We start from the raw sequence: 20311 nt of genomic DNA on the forward strand, positions 1-20311 counted from the left end.
AAGGCCTCCCCTGCTCCACCCGGAGGTCATGCCAGCGCACCACAGGCAGGCCCACCCCCCCTCATACTACACATACCCACCACCATCCACGCACATGCAAGCACCACCAACCACACCCCAATACACTTATGCCCAAGCTCTGAAAACAACCACTCCCAGCCCCACACATCACACCCTATGAGCGCAACATGCTCAATGAGCTTTACACCAACTGGTTCCAGTCCAAAACTACTAGTGGAATATAACCTTATAGACTCAGCGAACACAGTCTTACGATTGAGAAATCCCCCCATAGGCAGACCTGGCTCCCAAAAGACAACAGACTATGCACCCACTGCACTCAAAACGAGGTAGAGACTGAGCTACACTCTCTAACCGTCTGTCCACTGTACCAAGACATCAGAGACATGTACTTCCCACGGATTACAATCACCCAAGGAGAGTTTGAAAACCACCAAATGTTTATAACATGTTTAAAACATTGAAATACTGCTGTCAACTTTCAAGGTATAAAGCGTCTCCTATATGGATGTATAACTATCTCTGACAGAAAATGCACAATCTTTTATAGTCTCACAAGATAGTATTACTCAAAGTGTTAATGTAACACAGCTCTGTTTACTATTATTGTCTCCACCAGGCCGAAGGCATGGGGAGAGAGTATGTTTTGCACTCCGTCTGTGTGTGTGTGTGTGTGTGTGTGTGTGTGTGTGTGTGTGTGTGTGTGTGTGTGTGTGTGTGTGTGTGTGTCCGTGTGTGTGTGTGTCCGTCCTTCCGTCCGTCTGTTACCAGCTAATCTCCGGCACCGTTAACCCGGTCGATGCCAAACTTTGCACACACACTCCCTGGATGCCAACGATGAACCTCTGCCCCACATTTTCCAGAACGGCCTGTTATAGCGCCACCATGAGGCAGCTTTTCACATGTTTTACCTAAAACTGCACCGATCTGCGTGAAACGTTGCATGCACACTCCCTAGAGGCCAAGGACAAACCTTTGACCTGCATTTTCCGCATCTGCCTTTTATAGCGCCACCAGGAGGCCGACTTTTGTAAAACACATTTTTTGATATTACTCCTCCAGATTCTGTCCAAAAATGTCACAAATCGTTACACAGTATCTCTATGGTCATGTGCGCAAGTCGGATCTGTCCGATATTTCATATTCCATCCTAATTGGCTATAATTGGCTTTCACAGTTTGCAAGATTGCCCCGTTTTGAACAAAAGCCTCAAATCATGAACACAGCGTGCAATTTACGTGAAATCTTTCACACATTTTCTTACTAGGCTGAGGAATATATCCCACCCTTTTCACATTGGCCTGTTATAGCGCCACCAACAGGTTGATTTTTGCAAAACACATTTTTGGAACAAAATGCCTCAAATCATCCAATTGCCATCAAAGGCGTATGAAGAAATGGCACCCTTTTCACATTGGCCTATTATAGCGCCACCAGGAGGCCACAACCTGACCTGCCCTGGTGGAGACCTGTGCCCCGAGGGCACTTTTTCTAGTTATTGTATTGTTTTATCTTGATTGTTTTGTTCCACTTTTGCTTTGGCAATGTAAACGTATGTTTTCTCATGCCAATAAAGGTCCTTTGAATTGAAATTGAGAGAGAGAGACAGAGAGAGGGAGGGAGAGAGAGAGAGACAGAGCAAAGTGAGAGAGACAACAGGGAGGTCCACAATCTTGCGTTCTTGCCCACCCACAAATACAATGAAGGTCTACTTTGGGGAGGACTGACTACTGCAGTGGCAAAATGCATTTACCAGGATACTTATATGGTGCACAGTAAAATCCTTAGTGTTACACTTTGCTTTTACTGTGTCACTGTGCTTGGTACTCTTTGAATGTAATGGCGGGTGGATTTCTATTGATCAAAATGAAATGACATTTTGAATATTTCCTTTTCGGTATGGAAAAATATATACTTTTTAAATGTCCTTGTTGCTCCTTGTTTCCTGTATAAATAAAATTATGCTTTAACATCTTGCTAGAACGTGGGCAAAACTTTGGCACAGGTGATGCACAACTAATCATTTTGTGAAAATGGGCTTTCTCAGCACCTGAGCTGTATTGTTTTGGAGCTCTTTAAGAGCAAGTTCTTTGTTTGTGAAAATCATATAGCACTGACGAAGGTCCTAGGACCGAAACGTTTGCTTTTTAATTGCACTTTGAGCACAGAGCACTTTATGAGCATGATAAAATAAAGAAAAAATATTTTTTAAGTCTTTTAAGTCTCAGTTTAAGGAGTTTTATTTTCTATTTTCCATACGGTAAGCGCGTCTTTTCCTGTCAAAGTTTCCCTTGTGAAAATGGGCTGAACATAGAAAAATGTCAACAAAAACAAATCAAATTAATTATTTATTCATTTAATAATCATTTATTTTCAAAAACAGGGAAAATAGCCGATCTACAAGCTCCCAAGGTGTCGCGATGGGACACATTATGAGTTTGTAGATAGATAGGCTATTTTCATACCTGCTAGATTTAAATAATAGCCTATGTACTTAAATAAAGGTTTGCCTTCTCGCTGTATTGATATAGCTGTGTTTTCCATGTGATTGGCTCAGCCTAATTATCCAGAAGTGATTCACTTGTCTTCATGGATGTGCACACTCTGTCTGCTATTGACCCATCCATCTGCTGCAGATGATGGTGCATGGAAATCACATGTCTCCGTCTCCTCCTCAAGGCCACACAAAGTCCCAATCATTCTACCATCTATGGTGCCAGTTCACACCTAATGCAAGAAACCCCAAAAAACGATATAAAACAAAATATATGTTTTTTTTGGCGTCTGTGCTGTAGAGAGTTAAGCCTGAGTGTGTGGGTGTCACGTACCAAAAATAACCGATCTACCAGCTCACAATTCAACGTGTTGTGAGCGTGCGTGTGTCTGTCTCTCTCTCTCTCTCTCTCTCTCTCTCTCTCTCTCTCTCTCTCTCTCTCTCTCTCTCTCTCTCTCTCTCTCTCTCTCTCTAGCATATCGGGAATGGGTCAATGGGAAAGCCTCTCCTACTAAAAACATCTGAATCATAAATACAATAAATATTAAGCAATAATACAAATAATAATTACAGTGCCAACTCTGTGTGTGTGCGCGATTTGTATTCATCTAACATGCCTTCCTTTCCAGACTAACAGAGACCTAGAGATTGGGTGGAAACAGACCTTGGCTCTTTACGCTCCAGCTCTCCTCTCTCTCTAGTTCAGTCAACCATGAGCTCAGACAATAACCAAGCCCCTTATCCACTCACTTTCATCTTGTGCCCTCGTCTTCTCCTCACATTACTGCTGCAACAGGGACTGCATGCTGTGCGCATGCATGTGGGAGAGTGCATCTATAGTCGACTGAACTCTACACATAAGCCAATTCATGTGCTTGTGCACGGGTGCTTGTGTGGAAGTGTGGATGTGGAAGCACTATATGCGCTGTATGTTCCAACTTCCATGAGTATACAGTATGTAAGTTAATATTTCTGCAACTTCATACACAAAATCTGTTAATTCAGCCATTTGTAACCCGGAGAGAGTACTTTTGTACACTTATTTATTTGTTTTGTAGTTTGTTTTTTCTTCACTTAAGTAGATTTTCAAGAAAATCCACTGTTAACAAGGGGGGTTGCATGCATGCAAACAGCAATCCGTGCTAACAAGAGGGGGGTACCATCTGTCTGTACACATGAGACACTCTGCTATGAGTAGGTGCATGTTTGTTCAACTTGGCGAGTGAGTTGCCTTACCAGTCCTGAAGCGAAGAAGACGGCGAGCAGAGCGAGGCACGCTCCCATCACGATGAGCAGCAGGAACACGATGAGCGGATGCTGCTGGCTCATACGGTAGTAGGACTCATACAGCCAGTCCGATGACCTGTTCCTCCTCAGCCGACCTCCTCCTCCTCCAACTCCTGACCCTCCTTCACTAACTCTATCTCCTCCTGCCGACTCCCCCGTCCGGTCCAGGAGGTACCTCTTCCTCCTCATCATCGCCTCCTGCCACATGGATCCGGGAGCCCAGAGGGAAGAGGAGGGACAAGGGGCTCCGGGGCAGGAGGTGGTGGTGGTGGTGGTGGTGGCAGAAGGAGTTTCTACCACGGACGAAGAGCACTTGCCCCACTTCGCTCTCCTGCTGCTGTCGCTCCTGTACCCCCTGTGGTGTGAGGTCCTGATCTCCAACGTATCCTTGGGTTCCTCCTCCGCCTCCTCTCCTAAGTCCTTCAGGCGGAGGCAACTGACAGCAGAGGCAGAGGCAGTGGCGGCGCGCGCCGGCCGGTAGGGTGGCAGGAACGCACCGAGAGCAGAGCGGAGCATCCTCCCCTTCGTCCTCCTGCCAACATGTTGGAATGGGGAATGAACAGGAGCGCAGAGACAGAGGCTGCTAAGAAAAAGAGAGAGCGAGAGGGGGAGGGACATTGGGGGGATTGGGAAAGGGGAGGGAGGGAGGGATGGCCAAGTGGGAGGGGAGGGGTAGTAGCAACAAGAGAAGGTAGCAAGTGAGAGAGTGAGTGAGTGAGTGAGTGAGTGAGTGAGTCAGAAGACAGACAGACAGACAGACAGAGTGTGAGCGATACAAACAGAGTGTGAGCGATACAGACAGAAATAGAAGAAGAGAAGAGAAAAGTGTGGGGAAGATGTAGAAATATAGGCAGAGAGAGAGAAGGGAGGGACACATAATTTGATTACATCAGCACTAAAACATGATGTAATTACAAGAGGGAGAGAGAAAGAGTGTGTGTGTGTGTATATATATATATATATATATATATATATATATATATATATACATATACATATACATATACATATACATATATATATATACACACACACACACACACACACACACACACTGTATATATTTACAGTGTCAACCCTTTCTTCATCCCTCCCTCTTGCCTTCCCTAACTCTCTCTTTTAGAGACAATTTGCCTAAATAACAGGTTTGTTGAAATAGATTTAACTGGTTTAAAGGTGAACTGCTGGTGATTATTGCCTGATGCAGATGCACAAAAATATACAGCTTGTCTGTTTGAAAATGGGACTGTAAGGACATCCCGTGGAAAAACATGATGGAAATATACAGTGCTAGAAATGGTTCAGGTAAATTGTACTATTGTGAAAAGCTGTCCTTTTCAATGTTGTGTGTCTGCCTGATGCATTAATCCCATGAATTGTGTGTAAACAGTATTAAAACATGTGTGAAGTGAGGGGCGCTATTAAAAGTCTAATTCATGTTGATTAGGTGATGTAATGGTGATGTAAAACAAACGGTGACAAAACAAACATTAAATTCTCTTTATTGTTAATGGCATTTCATGTTTGTGTTAGGGACAAGATGACGTAAACTTTCCCTTCATTGCCAATGGCGTTTTTAAAACAAACACTGAACTAAAAACAAACATTAAACCTGTAATAGGAGGGCGCTCCTCAAAAAGATGTTTCAACAGGTGAAAGCATTGCGAGGACACATGCACACTATACAAAATCCAGTCAAAACAAAGTTTTAAGCCGTCCATCAGTGCTTGGAGCAAAATGTATAAAATATGATTATCACATTCCTGTTTCTTTCTCCCATTCATAGAATCAGATCAGTGTTGGAGTATATAGTTAATTAGTGATGAACCAGTAAATTACAGTTTAATGTACAGTTTAGGTCAAATATTTGACAAAATAAATGTGTATACTGTACAGGTATATGTGAACTTTAGTTTAGGGGGATTGGCACTAGCCAGCTAGGTTAAAAGCCTGATCATTTCTGGTTGAAAAAAAACTACAAACAAAGGAAAACAAACAATCAGAAGAAAATTTTGAAATTTGTTGTGAAGTGATGCACAATTTGTCAGTGCGAAAGCGTGCGGGCGAAGCAGGCAGGTGGTGGATGGTGTAAATCGTGCATGGTGCTCGTTGACACCAAAATTGTAGTGCAGTGCTCATTTACATATGACACCCCCCTGCTGCACTAACTGCCATCCTTAGAGCCCCGCCACTAGTGGGGCTAAGAACAACTCCATACCTAACTGTTCCTCATCTTCCTATGATTCTGGGGCGTGATGCTGTGACAACACAACAGACAGCAAACTGTGGTGCCTTTCATGTTTGTTCCAATGCTTAGGTGGCAGCAAGAAACAGTCTTAAAATAGACAGGGAAGCTCAGAGCAGCAAGATGTGTGTGAATGTTCTCTATCCCACTGTCTTTCCCACACGCTAATGGAGGCAATGACGCAATTGACAGTATTGACCTGCCCGAGAAAATGGATCTCTCTCTCTCTCTCTCTACATGTAATGTACATTAGTAGCAGTTCATTTCTTTCGTTTCACTGCTAATCTGCACTGTAGGTCAATACATGAATCTGTGATGATCATCATCCTTCTGTTGCTTCCTGAGAAATATTAACCTTGGCGCAAAAAGGTATGGTTGAGTGCCGATGACTCATATCATTTCCGTGTGCGTGTGTGTTAACACAGGTTTAGGTGTGGCTATATTGAGTAGTTATATTTCATTGGCCTCTTTTATAGGAATAGTTAGTAGGGGCAAAGCCCAAAGGGGCAAGGACCCCTCTTTTCAGCGTCAACATTGTCATGAGACGAATTTGCTATTATATTGAAAGAAACCTCGTACAAAAGTGGTTTCAATAGCAGATCTACAATTCACAATTATTTTAAATCCTAATAAAAAGGGACACTTTTGGACACAAGGTTTCCTCCTGACAGTAACGATATAAGGGCTACCGCTATATTGTTTTTCACATCCTGACAGTAACTAAACACCTGCATCCTCTGCAAGGACCTTGCACTTCCAAGGAACCCCTTCAGAAATAATGAGCACACTGCTGTTCAGAGCAGTGGTTCCAGTTGTAACGGCAAGCCGTTTATTATTGTTCTTTCGGGTGTTGTGATTTTATGGTTATGGTTCGTTAAATATATATGAACTATATATAATATAATAATATATATATATATATATATAATATATGTATGTAATTCTTATTTCCATATATATATTTATACTAGCCAATAGTTGTGGAGTTAAGCTTATATATCAGGACTGTCAGCAGCTTTGTTTATGCTGTGCCACTGTGGCCAGTGCTGCTGCTGTTATTGTCTCCACCAGGCCGAAGGCTTGGGGAGAGAGTATGTTTTGCACTCCGTCCGTGTGTGTGTCCGTCCTTCCTTCCTTCCGTCCGTCTGTTACCAGCTAATCTCCGCCACCGTTGGCCCGATCCATGCCAAACTTTGCACACACACTCCCTGGATGCCAACGACGAACCTCTGCCCCAAATATTCTTCAACGGCCTGTTATAGCGCCACCATGAGGCCGATTTAGGCAAAACACATTTCTGTAGATTACTCGTACACATTTTATCCATACATCACACAATTCGGTATACACTATCTCTATAGTCATGTGATCAACACGGATCTGCACCATTTCGCATCTTCCATCCTGATTGGCTAATAATGGCTTCCAAAGCTCACATGATTGGTCCGTTTCGAACAAAATGCCACAAATCACAAACAGAGTGTGCAATTTCCATGAAATTATACACGCACATTTCCACTAGGCAGAGGACGACATGCCACTCATTTTTTTTTCAAAATCAGCCTCATGGTGGCGCTATAACAGGCCAATTTCTGTTTTTAGCTATAACTGCATCAATCTGTATACAACTTATATATGCGCACTCCCTAGAGGCCATGGAAAAACATTGTCCCTGCATCCCTCCACATCTGCCGGTTATAGCGCCACCATGAGGCCGATTTCTGCTAAACACATTGCTTATGTTAGTCGCACAGATTTCATCCAAATCTCACACAAATCGGTACACATGATCTCTGTAGTCATGTGATCAAGACGAGTCTGTTGTATTTCTCAGATTCTACACTGATTGGCTAACATTGCCTTCCAAAGTTTTCAGGAGTGGCCCGTTTCGTTCAAAATGCTGCACATGTCCTGCTCATCCAGAATTCTATCCTCAGAGATGCTCTGAGTGATCTGGCTCTGCATTTCCTCAACAAAATGAAGAAAATTGTTGTAAAAAACAAACAAACAAAACAACATGTTTATATTACTCCTAAACATTTTGCCAAACATCTCACACAGTCCTATCCTCCTGGTGGAGACCTGTGCCCAGAAGGGCACTTTTTCTATTCTATTCTGCTTTTCCAAATGCAGATGAAGGATGTCCCTTCTCGCTCGCCATCTCTCGCGAGAACCGGTGGAAGCCACGTGAGGTCTTGATCACCCTCATTGGCCAGGCCGGTCATGTGACTGTCCGGTGGCCTCGGACCGTCTCCTATAAAAGGACAAACTCTGCCTGGTGTTCGTTGAGATGACATTGCTAACTTAGCTCTAGCTGTTCACCATCATACTAACTTTTGCTTATCCTTTTGTTTTATGTTCAGCTCCCTTCGGGAAGGAGTATTAGGTTAAGTTGTAGTTTTTCCCTTTGTTGATGGTTAGGTTTTGGTTAGGTGAGTTTATTGTCTCCACCAGGCCGAAGGCATGGGGAGAGAGTATGTTTTGCACTCCGTCCGTGTGTGTGTCCGTCCGTCCGTGTGTGTGTGTGTCCTTCCGTCCGTCTGTGTACAGCTAATCTCCGGCACCGCTAACCCGGCCGATGCCAAACTTTGCACACACTCCCTGGATGCCAACGATGAACCTCTGCCCCACATTTTCCAGAACGGCCAGTTATAGCACCACCATGAGGCAGCTTTTCACATTTTTGACCTACAACTGCACCGATCTGCGTGAAACGTTGCATGCACACTCCCTAGAGGCCAAGGACAAACCTTTGACCTGCATTTTCCGCATCTGCCTTTTATAGCGCCACCAGGAGGCAGACTTTTGTAAAACACATTTTTTGATATTACTCCTCCAGATTCTGTCCAAAAATCTCACAAATCGTTACACAGTATCTCTATGGTCATGTGCTCAAGTTGGATCTGTCCGATATTTCATATTCCATCCTAATTGGCTATAATTGGCTTTCACAGTTTGCAAGATTGCCCCGTTTTGAACAATAGCCTCAAATCATGAACGCAGCATGCAATTTACGTGAAATCTTTCACACTTTTTCTTACTAGGCTGAGGAATATATCCCACCCTTTTCACATTGGCCTGTTATAGCGCCACCAACAGGTTGATTTTTGCAAAACACATTTTTGGAACAAAATGCCTCAAATCATAAAAAAAAAAAAAAAACATCCTCCTAAACATCCTTGCCAAACATCACACACACTCCTATCCTCCTGGTGGAGACCTGTGCCCGGAAGGGCACTTTTTCTAGTTGATTTTGTCTTTTTTCTTTTCGGGTAAACCCCACCACTGTAAGTTGGACTGCTCCGCTCATATATATTACCCTATTTATAATTGTGTCTACTAATTGTCCGCTATTATAAATGATTGCCAATATACTTGAAAGTCGATTAACTTCCATCATGTATTTATTGATCCATTTGTATTCAAGATCAACCTTTGTAACTTTTAGTTACAAAGGTAAAGACTTTTTAAACTTTGAGTGAGGTTTCCTGTACATTTTATATGTTATGCATACCCATTACCTCTAGACACATTGGGGCGTAACAGTTCACAGAAGCCAATGGGGCACAGCATATTGATTGATTGATTGAAGAATTTATTAACAGTTTGCAGAATTACAGTACATTTCAAGCACAAACTCAATACAAAGGCTGTTAACTGTGAGTGGACGACCCAATTAAGCATTACACTTGTTTCCAATAGGGTCCACCATGTTCAAATCATCAAAACATTTAGAGACGTACAAATAGACACTTCTATAAACAGAACAGGAATTCATCATAAAGGAGGTAAAAAGGGAAAAGAAATATATACAGTGAGGGGAAAAAGGGGGTGGCGGGGGATTCAGATTTTACGGGGGCCAGTTTCGAATTGCAGCCATCCGTAGGTGCCCTTTGAGAGCGGTTTTGAAGGAGTCAAGGGATTCGCATGTCTTAATGACAGTTGGTAGGGCGTTCCACATTTTGGTGGCATAGGAGCGAAAAGAATTTAGTCCCTTGTTTGTGCCGAATCTGGGTTGTACATGGTTCGTTGCACTCCCTCTGGTGTTGTGGGTGTGGACTTCGTTAACATTAAGGAAGTATCTAGAAAGGTACATGGGTATCTTGGTGGTGTATCGAATCTTGTGGACCAGACCCATTGCAAGATGCTGTACTCTGTCGTCGACCCTAAGCCATTCCAGCCTGTCGAAGTGGGCAGGGGTTAGGTGGGTTCGGGGGGCTAGATCAAGTAGGAGCCTGACCATACTGTACTGTATCCTTCCTTTTGCCGTTCTTAGAAAGCATCCCAGGTCAGGAGGAATATGGATGGGTTATTTGAGGAGGGGAGTATGAAAGGGGGACCATGATCTTACATTCATACAGTGTATGTTTTACCAACAACAACATTGTGTACCTTATTTAGCCACCTTTTCTCGAACATGACCAAATCTCACAGTGTTTGTTTTGTTCAGACAAACTGAGAGAAAGGCTGATTTAAAAGCACTTCCACAATTTGCATGATTAATTACATTTGCATCTGTGAACATAATTAGTGTGGCTAATAATCTCTAATGTGTGTGATGAGTCATGGAAGTAAAAAAGCTGTTGGATTCACTGGTTGCACATAGTGCCAACAAATGAATTGATTAAAACCGTCTTGCCGTCAGCATTAAATCGCGCATTGCCAAGCTATTATCACGCGTAACACTTATTTTGAAGAGCCAAATATCCGTAACCACATGTTACAATGACAAAAATGCTGTGTGTGGTGTCTTGACCGGTTGTTGTTCTCTCGCTCGGTGCAGAAAAAAACAGACCGCGAGTATCACAGCGCCTGCTGTCGGCCGTTGAAAAACCTTCTTTTCACCGGAAACGACATTCATTGTGCCGATGCGCGAGACATGGTTAAAGCAATTCCCGGGGGACCCCAGCGAACCCCTGCTTTGGAGGACTGACACTATGTCAAGAGGATGAAGCTGAATTGTTATGAGAAATAATAATCTACCTCCTAAATGCATCAGGTTATAGGACAGTCAAAATAATTATAGTATTATATCATTATTTTGTTATATACTATAACTATAATTATTATAGTTATCCAGAAATTTGAGACGACCCCCCCCCCCCACACACACACTAGGGCATTAACCAAACGTGATTTTTGATAGTCGACACGAATACCATCAAAATCGGTTTATAATCGATTAGTCGGCGGTAAAATATGATATTTTTTTCCATCCAATCAAGCATTAAAACATCGTGTTCTGAAACGGCCAGCGCGAGTGAAGGATTAACTGCAAAACAGAGCCATGCAGTGAATGCAGGCCGAGTGGAATAGTAAGAGAGTGGCGACACGCTTTGATCTCGCCACAAAGCGGGGTGCTATGGGCTATAGTTCCAAACATTGGAACTATCCCATTGAGATAGAATGAGCACTTCCGCATTCCATTGTTACAATGGCAGTCAACGCTAGTGTCGCCACTCTCTTACTAGATTACGCTGAATTCCGCTCTGATTGGCCGAAAATTCACATCAGCTGTTAAAAGTCAAGTCAAAGTTGCAAGTCCACAATGACTCACGGATGGACGCGCTGTGAGCTTGTAGATCTGCTATTTTTGATGCGCAAGACCTTTCTACGGCGCAGCATAGCATGTTACGTTGTTGAAAATGTTTGTTGAGACGGAGGAGGAGGAGGAGAAGAAATAAATGATGCGATGTTTTTCATACAACCCTAAATGTTCAACAACAAGTTACAACCACAGTTCCTTTGGTTTTTAGAAGGAGCTACAAGCTAGGAGGTTATGATTACATACTAGGCTTGCTACCGTAGCTAGCAGGCTTACCAGGCTATGAATCAGATGATCAACTACTTCACAACATCGCGACTATTATAACTATGATCGCGCGGCATAGCCGTTTGTTTTTAATAATGCCGCACGCCTGCACTTTTGTTGGATAAGCATGAAGAAAGATGAATAAGAAAAAGAAACATGAAATCACGGCAAGCGCTACTGTAGTTTGACTGTCACCAAACTGGATATTATTGGGCAGAGTGAGGAGGGACAGGCTGCTATACTACTGTACCGGACGAAACGACGACACGTCTCCAATCTAACTTGTTGAACAAACTACAGTAATATTGTAATAAACTCACCAATAGTAAAAGTATTTACACACTGTAGTTGTCCCCATTGAGCGTATGAGCCATATTCTTTTTGAAAAATGTTGCCAGTGCAGCCAGCCACCGCCGCCCACCGCACCTACACGAGTGACGGTGACGGCAAAACCCACGTACAGTCGGCTTGTATATGATATGAAAACAATCAGCCAGGAAGGGATTAGTACTTAAGTTGGAGAACTACCAACAAAACAACAGAGCTCACAGCTGCATGTCTGCTGTAAAAAATAAAAAATAAATCATAAAAAATATTAAAAATAATATTAATAATATTTTTGATTTACAGTGTCGACTACCGTTTTGCTAGTCGACTAGTCGACTAATCGATTTTTATGTTAATGCCCTAACACACACACACACACACACACACACACACACACACACACACACACGTTATCTGCAACATAGTATGCCTTGTCTTGTTAAATTTGGACAAGCCTTTATTACAATACAATTCTACAATCTTTCAATGTGGGATGCATGTTTGCAGATTGCTAGTTAAATTCTGTGTAACCGGTTTGAATTGATCACACATCAGTTGCCTAGCTGGAGACGGTTGGAGAAATAAGTGCATCCTGAAGATCCGTTTTCACCCACCAAAGATTGTTCTATGAGTCCAACAGTTGAAATAATAATACAAATAAAATAAAATAAATACACAAATCTTTTTTTAATAATCTACCCCTATTTAGTATTTTGGGCTTCTGCTATTTTTACTATTTTTGCACGACACCGATGTGCAGCAAAGCATAATCGATAATTAAATGAATCCAAAAAGTTATTGATCGCTGTTAAAATAATCAATACTGTAATTGCAGCCCAAAAGGTGAACTGGTTATGTAACTTCCTCATTCCATGGAAGGATTTGACTTGCATTATAATTAGCATAATATTACCATGGTGACGAAGGTGATGGGGTGTCTGACTTCTATTTGATTAGTCTACTACTTCATATTGGCATTGATATGGTCCATGGTCCTTTGAAAATGTCTACCGTTATCCACATCACGGAATTCACACTTTATTCACAGTTCACAAGGTGCGACATATTACACCTCGACTGTGACAATCCTCACATTCTGTAACATTCCCTTCGCAGCTAATCAAGTGTGCCACCGTTTTATTTTATGCAAAACTCTGCAAGATCACATCTAGCATTGGAAATGTATTTACAGGTATAAATGATAAAATAATGAATCGTGATCGGAATGGAGTGTAATACAATAAAACGAATAAACTTTATTCGTATAAATAGCACCTATCATGACATTATAAATGATAAAAGGTGCTAAACAATTAACTGCCTTAAAAACAATTAAAATTATTTTAAAATCAATCCTAAAGGTTATCGGGAGCCAGTATAAAGATGGTAAAACTGGAGTAATATGCGTTCTCTCATCTCGGTTTGTGTTAAAACTCTGGCTGCCTCATTCTGAACAAGTTGTAGTCTGTCATTGCTTTTCTTAGCAAGGCCAGAAAAAAGTGCATTACAGTAGTCTAGCCCTAGCCGCAAAAAGACTAAATCGTGGATTAGCATTCTTGCATCTTCTACTGACAGAAAGGCTCTAACACTATGTTTCAGGGATGAAAGAAGGCATAAGCTTATAGTAACATTGTTTGTGTGCATTAAAATGCAATAATTACACCTATAGATCTTTTACTGTACCATTGTTTTGTATAGCCAGGATGCCCAGGGTACTGTATATACATTTCCGCTGCTCACTGGAGCCAATTATGAGCACTTTTGTCTTATTTGCGTTGAATTTGAGGAAATCAACGTTTATTTATTTATTTATATTTATTTATTTGAAATTTCACCAGAGGATAAGCCCCTTGAGTTGCAGCAACTCATTTTCGAGGAGGTCCTCAGGGCACATAATACAACAAGAAAACAATCCATCAACACAGAACAAAACAAACAATAACATACACATACACATTCATCCAACTAAAGACCATTTGGAGCTCGAAACAAATCAGCCAGCGGACAAAGCTCAGACTCTTCAGCTCAAACGTCAAGCCAGTACTATTGTACGGATCAGAGACGTGGAGGACAACAAAGGCAACAACAATGAAGGTGCAAACTTTCATCAACAGCTGCCTGAGGAGAATTCTGAGCATCCGCTGGCCAGACACCATCAGCAATAATGACCTCTGGCAGAGAGCGAGGCTACCACCAGTGGAAGAGGAGATTAAGAGAAGAAGGTGGGGATGGATCGGCCACACACTTCGGAAGCCCAATACCAGCATCACAAGACAAGCCCTTAGATGGAACCCGCAAGGCAAAAGAAAGAGAGGGAGGCCGAAGAACACCTGGCGCAGGGACCTTGAGACTGACATCAAGCAGTGTGGACTGACATGGAAACGGCTGGAAAAGAAGGCCCAGGATAGAGGAGTCTGGCGAACTGTAGTCAACGGCCTATGCTCCATGAAAAGGAGCGATAGGCATAAGTAAGTAAGTACACATACAAGGCTCTTAAGAAATTAGGAGCACTGATCACATCAAATCAATCAAAACATGGTACTTTCCAAACAGAAATGTCAATCTCCAATACTTGGTTGGGAATCCCTTTGCCTTCATCACTGCCTCGATACGCCGTGGCATTGAGGCAATCAGCCTGTGGCATTGCCCGGGAGTTATGGAAGCCCAGGTTTCCTTGGTGCTTGCTATCAGCTCTTCTTTGTTTTTGGGTCTGGTGCTCCTCATTTTCTCTCTTGTCTCTCTTGACAATACCCCATAGATTCTCAATGGGGTTTAGGTCCGGCGAGTTGGCTGGCCAGTCAAGCACTGTGATAACAGGGGCATCAAACCAGGTTGTGGTGCTTCTGGTGGTATGGGCATGCAGGGGCTGGAAGATGAAATCTGCATCTCCATACAGATCCTCAGCAGAAGGAATCATGAAGTCGTCTAAAACATTCTGGTAGACTGTTGCCGTGACCTTGGATTTAAAGGACCACTTCACCACTTTTCAACCCATCTTCATATAAGATATATATATATATAATATAATAGGTCCTCACTAATAATGGTGATAAAATGGCACAATTTTCTACTCAGTCTGTGTCTCATAAAAGGGCTGTGGGCAGTACAGAAACCCATTCACCAGTGACATCATCGATGGGGAATCCAAGCTAATAGAAACTGCAGGCTTTCTAGTCATGAAAAGTTGCAATGGGAAAATGGAAGCCATCATTCTCACGATAATACAAATCTAAACATTTCTAAACACAGTCCATTGACTGTGGATATTTCACACTGGACCTCAAGCAGCTTGGATTCTGTTCCTCACCCGTCTTCCTCCAAACCCTTGGACCTTGATTCCTTCTGCAGATAGAGATGCAGATTTCATCTTCCAGCAGGACCTGACCCCCATACCCATACCGCCAGAAGCACCACAACCTGGTTTGATGCCCCTGTCATCAACCCCAATGACAATCTATGGGGTATTGTCAAGAGGAAAATGAGGGGCACCAGACCCAAAAACAAAGAAGAGCTGATAGCAAGCACCAAGGAAAGCTGGGCTTCCATAAGGGCCGATTCATACTCCTATTTTACCGCTGTAGTGCCGAAATGATTTCGGCTCGTCAGAAATTTCAGTAGCTCCGAAGAGCCGACTTTAGGACGGTACCCCCCCCCCCCCCCCCCCCCCGAACCTCAAATTACGTCACATTGTAGGCTCTACAGAGCCGAACCGACTTTTATTCAGCTCTAAAATAGGAGTATGAATCGCGCCTAACTCTCGGGAAATGCCACAGGCTGATTGCCTCAATGCCACAGCGTATCGAGGCAGTGATGAAGGCAAAGATTCCCAAGTATTGAAGATTGACATTTCTGTTTTGAAAGTACCATATTTTGATTGATTTGATCCTAATTTCTTAATGTGGCATTCAGATTAAAACATTCATGATCTGCAAAAACTGTAAATGGTGATTTCTTCTGCAGTATTCTAATTTTTGGAAATTCTGTTTTAGTGGGTTTTATGAGCTGGAAGCCAAAATTGTGCAAAGACAACCAAATCAAGAATTGAAATCATTTACGTTGTGTGCACTGAATCTATAAACTTTTTTAATGGAATTATGGAAATACACTTTTCCATGATATTAATTATTTTTGGAAAGGTGCTGTATAGTCTAATGCTGTGATTTGAGACTGATGTGAAGGTACCCTTATTGTGTGAGCACTCATCATTTTTCGACCGCGGTCGAGATCATGGATTTCACAATGCCATGCCAGACTTCCCGGTTCTTCATTGCCATCCCCAGTTCCTGCTTACTGATGCATGTGTCCCTAGCGATGACATCAGGGAACGACAGTTTTCTACCTCTGGTCTGGTTTGAGGCAGGACTCCAGAGAAGAAGGGAAGATATAACCTCATTGTCAGCTCTGTAGCAGTGGCCGGCAAACTGTGTTCTTCTGGATCGGACTAGTGAAGAAACACGGGGAAGGTTGCCGTATATTAGATTAGTCGATGGGTGGCTCTTCCAAGACAGATTTTGCGCTCTCATTAGAAGGCTTTGAAAGTGTCCATGTCTCGGAGCCATAGAGTAGAATCGGCTCAACGGTCGTCCTAAATATTGCTTACTAAGCTGGGATGACCAGATCTTATGCATGTCATTTCAGGCTGACCAGGCCATACCCTTCCTAGTTTGAAAGTCCTTTTCGGAAGAAGATATATATGAACCCAAATACTTGTAGTCATCAACCTGTTTCAGAAGTGTTGTTAAGTGTTTGTATAATGTGGTTATTGTTGGATTTGCATATATTTACGTATTCAGTTTTCGTCTCGTTGAGATAAAGACCAACACAATTGGAGGCCTGCTCAAGAGACTGAAGGAGAGCCTGAGCGTATTCCAATGATTGACTGATAAGCGCAATGTCATCAGCGAAGTCAGTGTCGGGCTGCACACAGTAGCTACAGTTTAGTGTTCATTTAACGGGTAAACGAGCAGTCACACTTCTTTCCATCTATACCCAATCTCTCAATCTACACCGAAAAAAGCTAATCTATAAGCTCACAATGCGTCATGAGCTTGTAGAGCTGCTATTTCTGGCGGTGTGAGCATGTATTGGCTAATGTTCGCCCTAGAATATGGATCCTGGGATACAAGTGGTTAAAATAAGACTTGTGTGGGGTTAGCAGAGATGGAGTACTTGTAGAGAGGCTGGGGAATTGGGAATTGGCTATACTAAATTGGGACTTGAAGGGGAGAAAATGTTTTTCTTTTGTCTTGAAGGGGCATGTTTTGCACAATAACAGTCTTTTCATTATGTCTGCCCACGATCTCTGATTCATACAGTAGGCTACGTTTGTTTACCTCAGTCACTGATACTAAAATCTGATATTTTATTTTTATTTGTTCTATGAACCTGTGACTTGACACCCATACTGTTATAAAACGGAAATAAAAAGATTTTGAAAAGAAAATAAGACTTGTGTGCATGCCATTATATTGCATTGTTTCTGCCAGGATTTTAAATTATAAGAAGTCGACATGACAGCCTGGCAAGTCAGTGTGCTTCTCCTAACATAATGTCTCTCTCTCTCCCCTCTCAGGACATAGCCCTGCTTGAATAAGGAAATAATCGTTGCTGTCGGGAGGAAACCACACCCTTTACGTCTGTGTGTTGTTTACAAATCGGACCTGTCTGAACTGAGTGGTGCTCTACTGTACTGTACTGTACTGTACTGTACAAGCCCTCCTCCCTGGCCTGTGTGTGTGTCTGTGTGCGCGCAACAGTGCCATCCAGTGGTATTGCTGAGGTGTTTCAGCTGTCCGTGCACAGACACAGGGACACGCATACATAGGTAGGGCCACGCATACGTAGGGAGGGACGAACACACATAGCTACGCAATGGAGTGGCTGCACCACTCAAAAATATTGAACCAATGAAAAGTATCAACTCCTTTTCTGCTAAGGGGCGAGATTGGGCGAGTTAAATTTATGGTCACAGATCGCCTAGGGCGAGATGGGACGAGATAAGGGTTTATAATGTTTAATAATGATTTTTACCGGCTCCTTCCGCGTTGGTGATGTCATCGATCATTTTCCTTCATCAGTCTATCTTTAGCGACAATCTAAAGCGGTGCTTCTATTGGAATTGATGGTCAGATTGAGGTGATCATACAGAACATCCATGTTTTACGAGCTCAATAAAAAAAATTGCAGGACCATTTCAGCGGTTGTGATCACAACGAATGCATCTAACGTGCACCCCCACTTCAAAATAACAAGCTCTTCGGAAAAAAAACCTTAACTGCATTGGACCCTCAAACTGTCTGCTAAAGCAGCTAACTCCACCTCTCCCACTCTCATGTTAAAGGAACAGTATAGTTGGCTAGTAATGTAGTTAGGTGAGAGTATGAGGAATACAGTTTAATACTGTAAAATATTTTTTTCTTGTTCTTAAAGTGGACAGAATTAAGGTTGTATTTGTCACTCACTCATGCAGTTACAAGCTGCAAAATATTGGTAGCAAGAAAAAAGTATAAGAATAATAAAAATCACACCCGTGTGAAGTAAGTGGTGCAATTCCGTGTGGCGGTCCCTGGGGGGTCCCCGGAACTTCCAGACCCACAGGAACGCGGTGCCGGCCCGGTTCCGGTGAGCCGCCGTCCGAAATGGTTGAGCAATGACAGAGTTACCGTGTGGGGTCCCCAGGGGGTCCCTTTACTGTACTGTACTGTCACACCCGAAATCATCATATATACAGTTAATGTGTGTGTGTGTTAGGCTGCGCACAGTGACACTTGGTTGTGAACGCTATTTCCGTGCTCGGACTCAGCCAGGGACAGACACACATAGCTCCTTAATGAAGTGGTTGCACCACTTAATAAAAAAAAAGTACAGGCCAGCACACAGAATCTGATGTCATGAGAATATTACAGCCTCTTTCATAAGCTTGGAGCAAAGGTCAGAGATGTTGATTTTAGAAATGTCACTTTGTGTACACAGAAAGGTCAATCAGGATCAGGAAGTCAGAAACCGTAACAATAGCACTGTGTGGCCACTCTGTACTTCATTAAAGCACAAAAAGGGTCAGTTTTTCACAGACATGAATAGATTATTATAGAAAGTGTGGAATGGACATTTCCATTTTTGGTCATTGTAATGGAGAATTTGAGCTGTTTCGAATTGTCAATGTCCTGAGTATGACACTACGACGAGCCATTGATGGCCAGTACTAGGGTGGGGAGGCTTCAATGTTTCCCAGTGCTCTGGGGCAGGCTTATCCACACACTGGAGGTAACCCTTTAGTCGGTTAGACAGTCTGAAGAGAAGACACACTGGAGAGAAACCTAACCTTACCACTGTAAACTGTGTGATAAGAGGTTCAATCGCACAGGCGGTATGAAGAAACGCCAGAGTATCCACACAAGGGAAAAACCTTTCCACTGATTGTAGTCGTGTTCACGATTTGAGTTCCGAGTCAGAAACCAGACGTTTGTGGAATGAGCAACACAGCTAAACGTGTGGGTAGCGCCTCCAAATAATTTGCCAAAATGGCAAGTGCTCGGTATTCAGCCCTTGCTTTGAGTTGCTTAGTGGATTGGATGATTGCACTCTCCCACAGTAATAAGGGGGGGGGGGGGGGGGGGGGGGGGGGGGGAACATATTGGCCATTTTTACACTTTATTAATTTTACACTCTGTTTTAGGGAACTCTGTAGCGGGTGGAAGATCCAAAAGCAGCTGCAACAGCTTGGCACCATGCTGGTCACCAAACCTAGCCACATTTTGCTGTGGGATGTTGCAAGTCATCCAAAGTGGTTCTGTTGGTCACTCTAGCACGTACAGTACAGCATGCCCATTCACCCAAGCTGATCACACAAGTGTTCAAATGGGTTGAGGTTTGGACTCACGGCAGGCCATTCCGTTTTGGCGCTGTCCACTTTAGTTCCCACAGTGCCCTGGTCATCTGGCTCATACGTCCTTGTTATCACATTCTCAACAACAAGCATTGCGATGGGGAAGAAGGCGACTACGAATAAGGGGAGGCTTTCGTTGAGTGGTGGCAGTTACAGCCCTGCTTTTTTTTAAATCAGTTTGAAGGTGCACCATGACATGCTTCTGCAGCTGCCATTATTTAATTAATGATTTTTTTTTTG

The 20311-nt window shown here is 42.9% G+C and overlaps 1 protein-coding gene across 1 annotated transcript in view; it reads right to left on the reverse strand.

Moving 5' to 3' along the window:
- adcy2a (adenylate cyclase 2a) overlaps positions 1 to 20311 on the reverse strand; it is a 132630-nt gene that overhangs the window by 107220 nt on the left and 5099 nt on the right. Inside the window, exon 3 of the mRNA XM_079503523.1 lies at positions 3752 to 4382. Within this exon, the coding sequence (XP_079359649.1) occupies positions 3752 to 4382 (631 nt within the window). The remainder of the gene's footprint in view (positions 1 to 3751; positions 4383 to 20311) is intronic.

The sequence above is a fragment of the Electrona antarctica genome, assembly GCF_951216825.1.
Source record: "Electrona antarctica genome assembly, chromosome: 6".
Classification (NCBI taxonomy): Eukaryota; Metazoa; Chordata; class Actinopteri; order Myctophiformes; family Myctophidae; genus Electrona; species Electrona antarctica.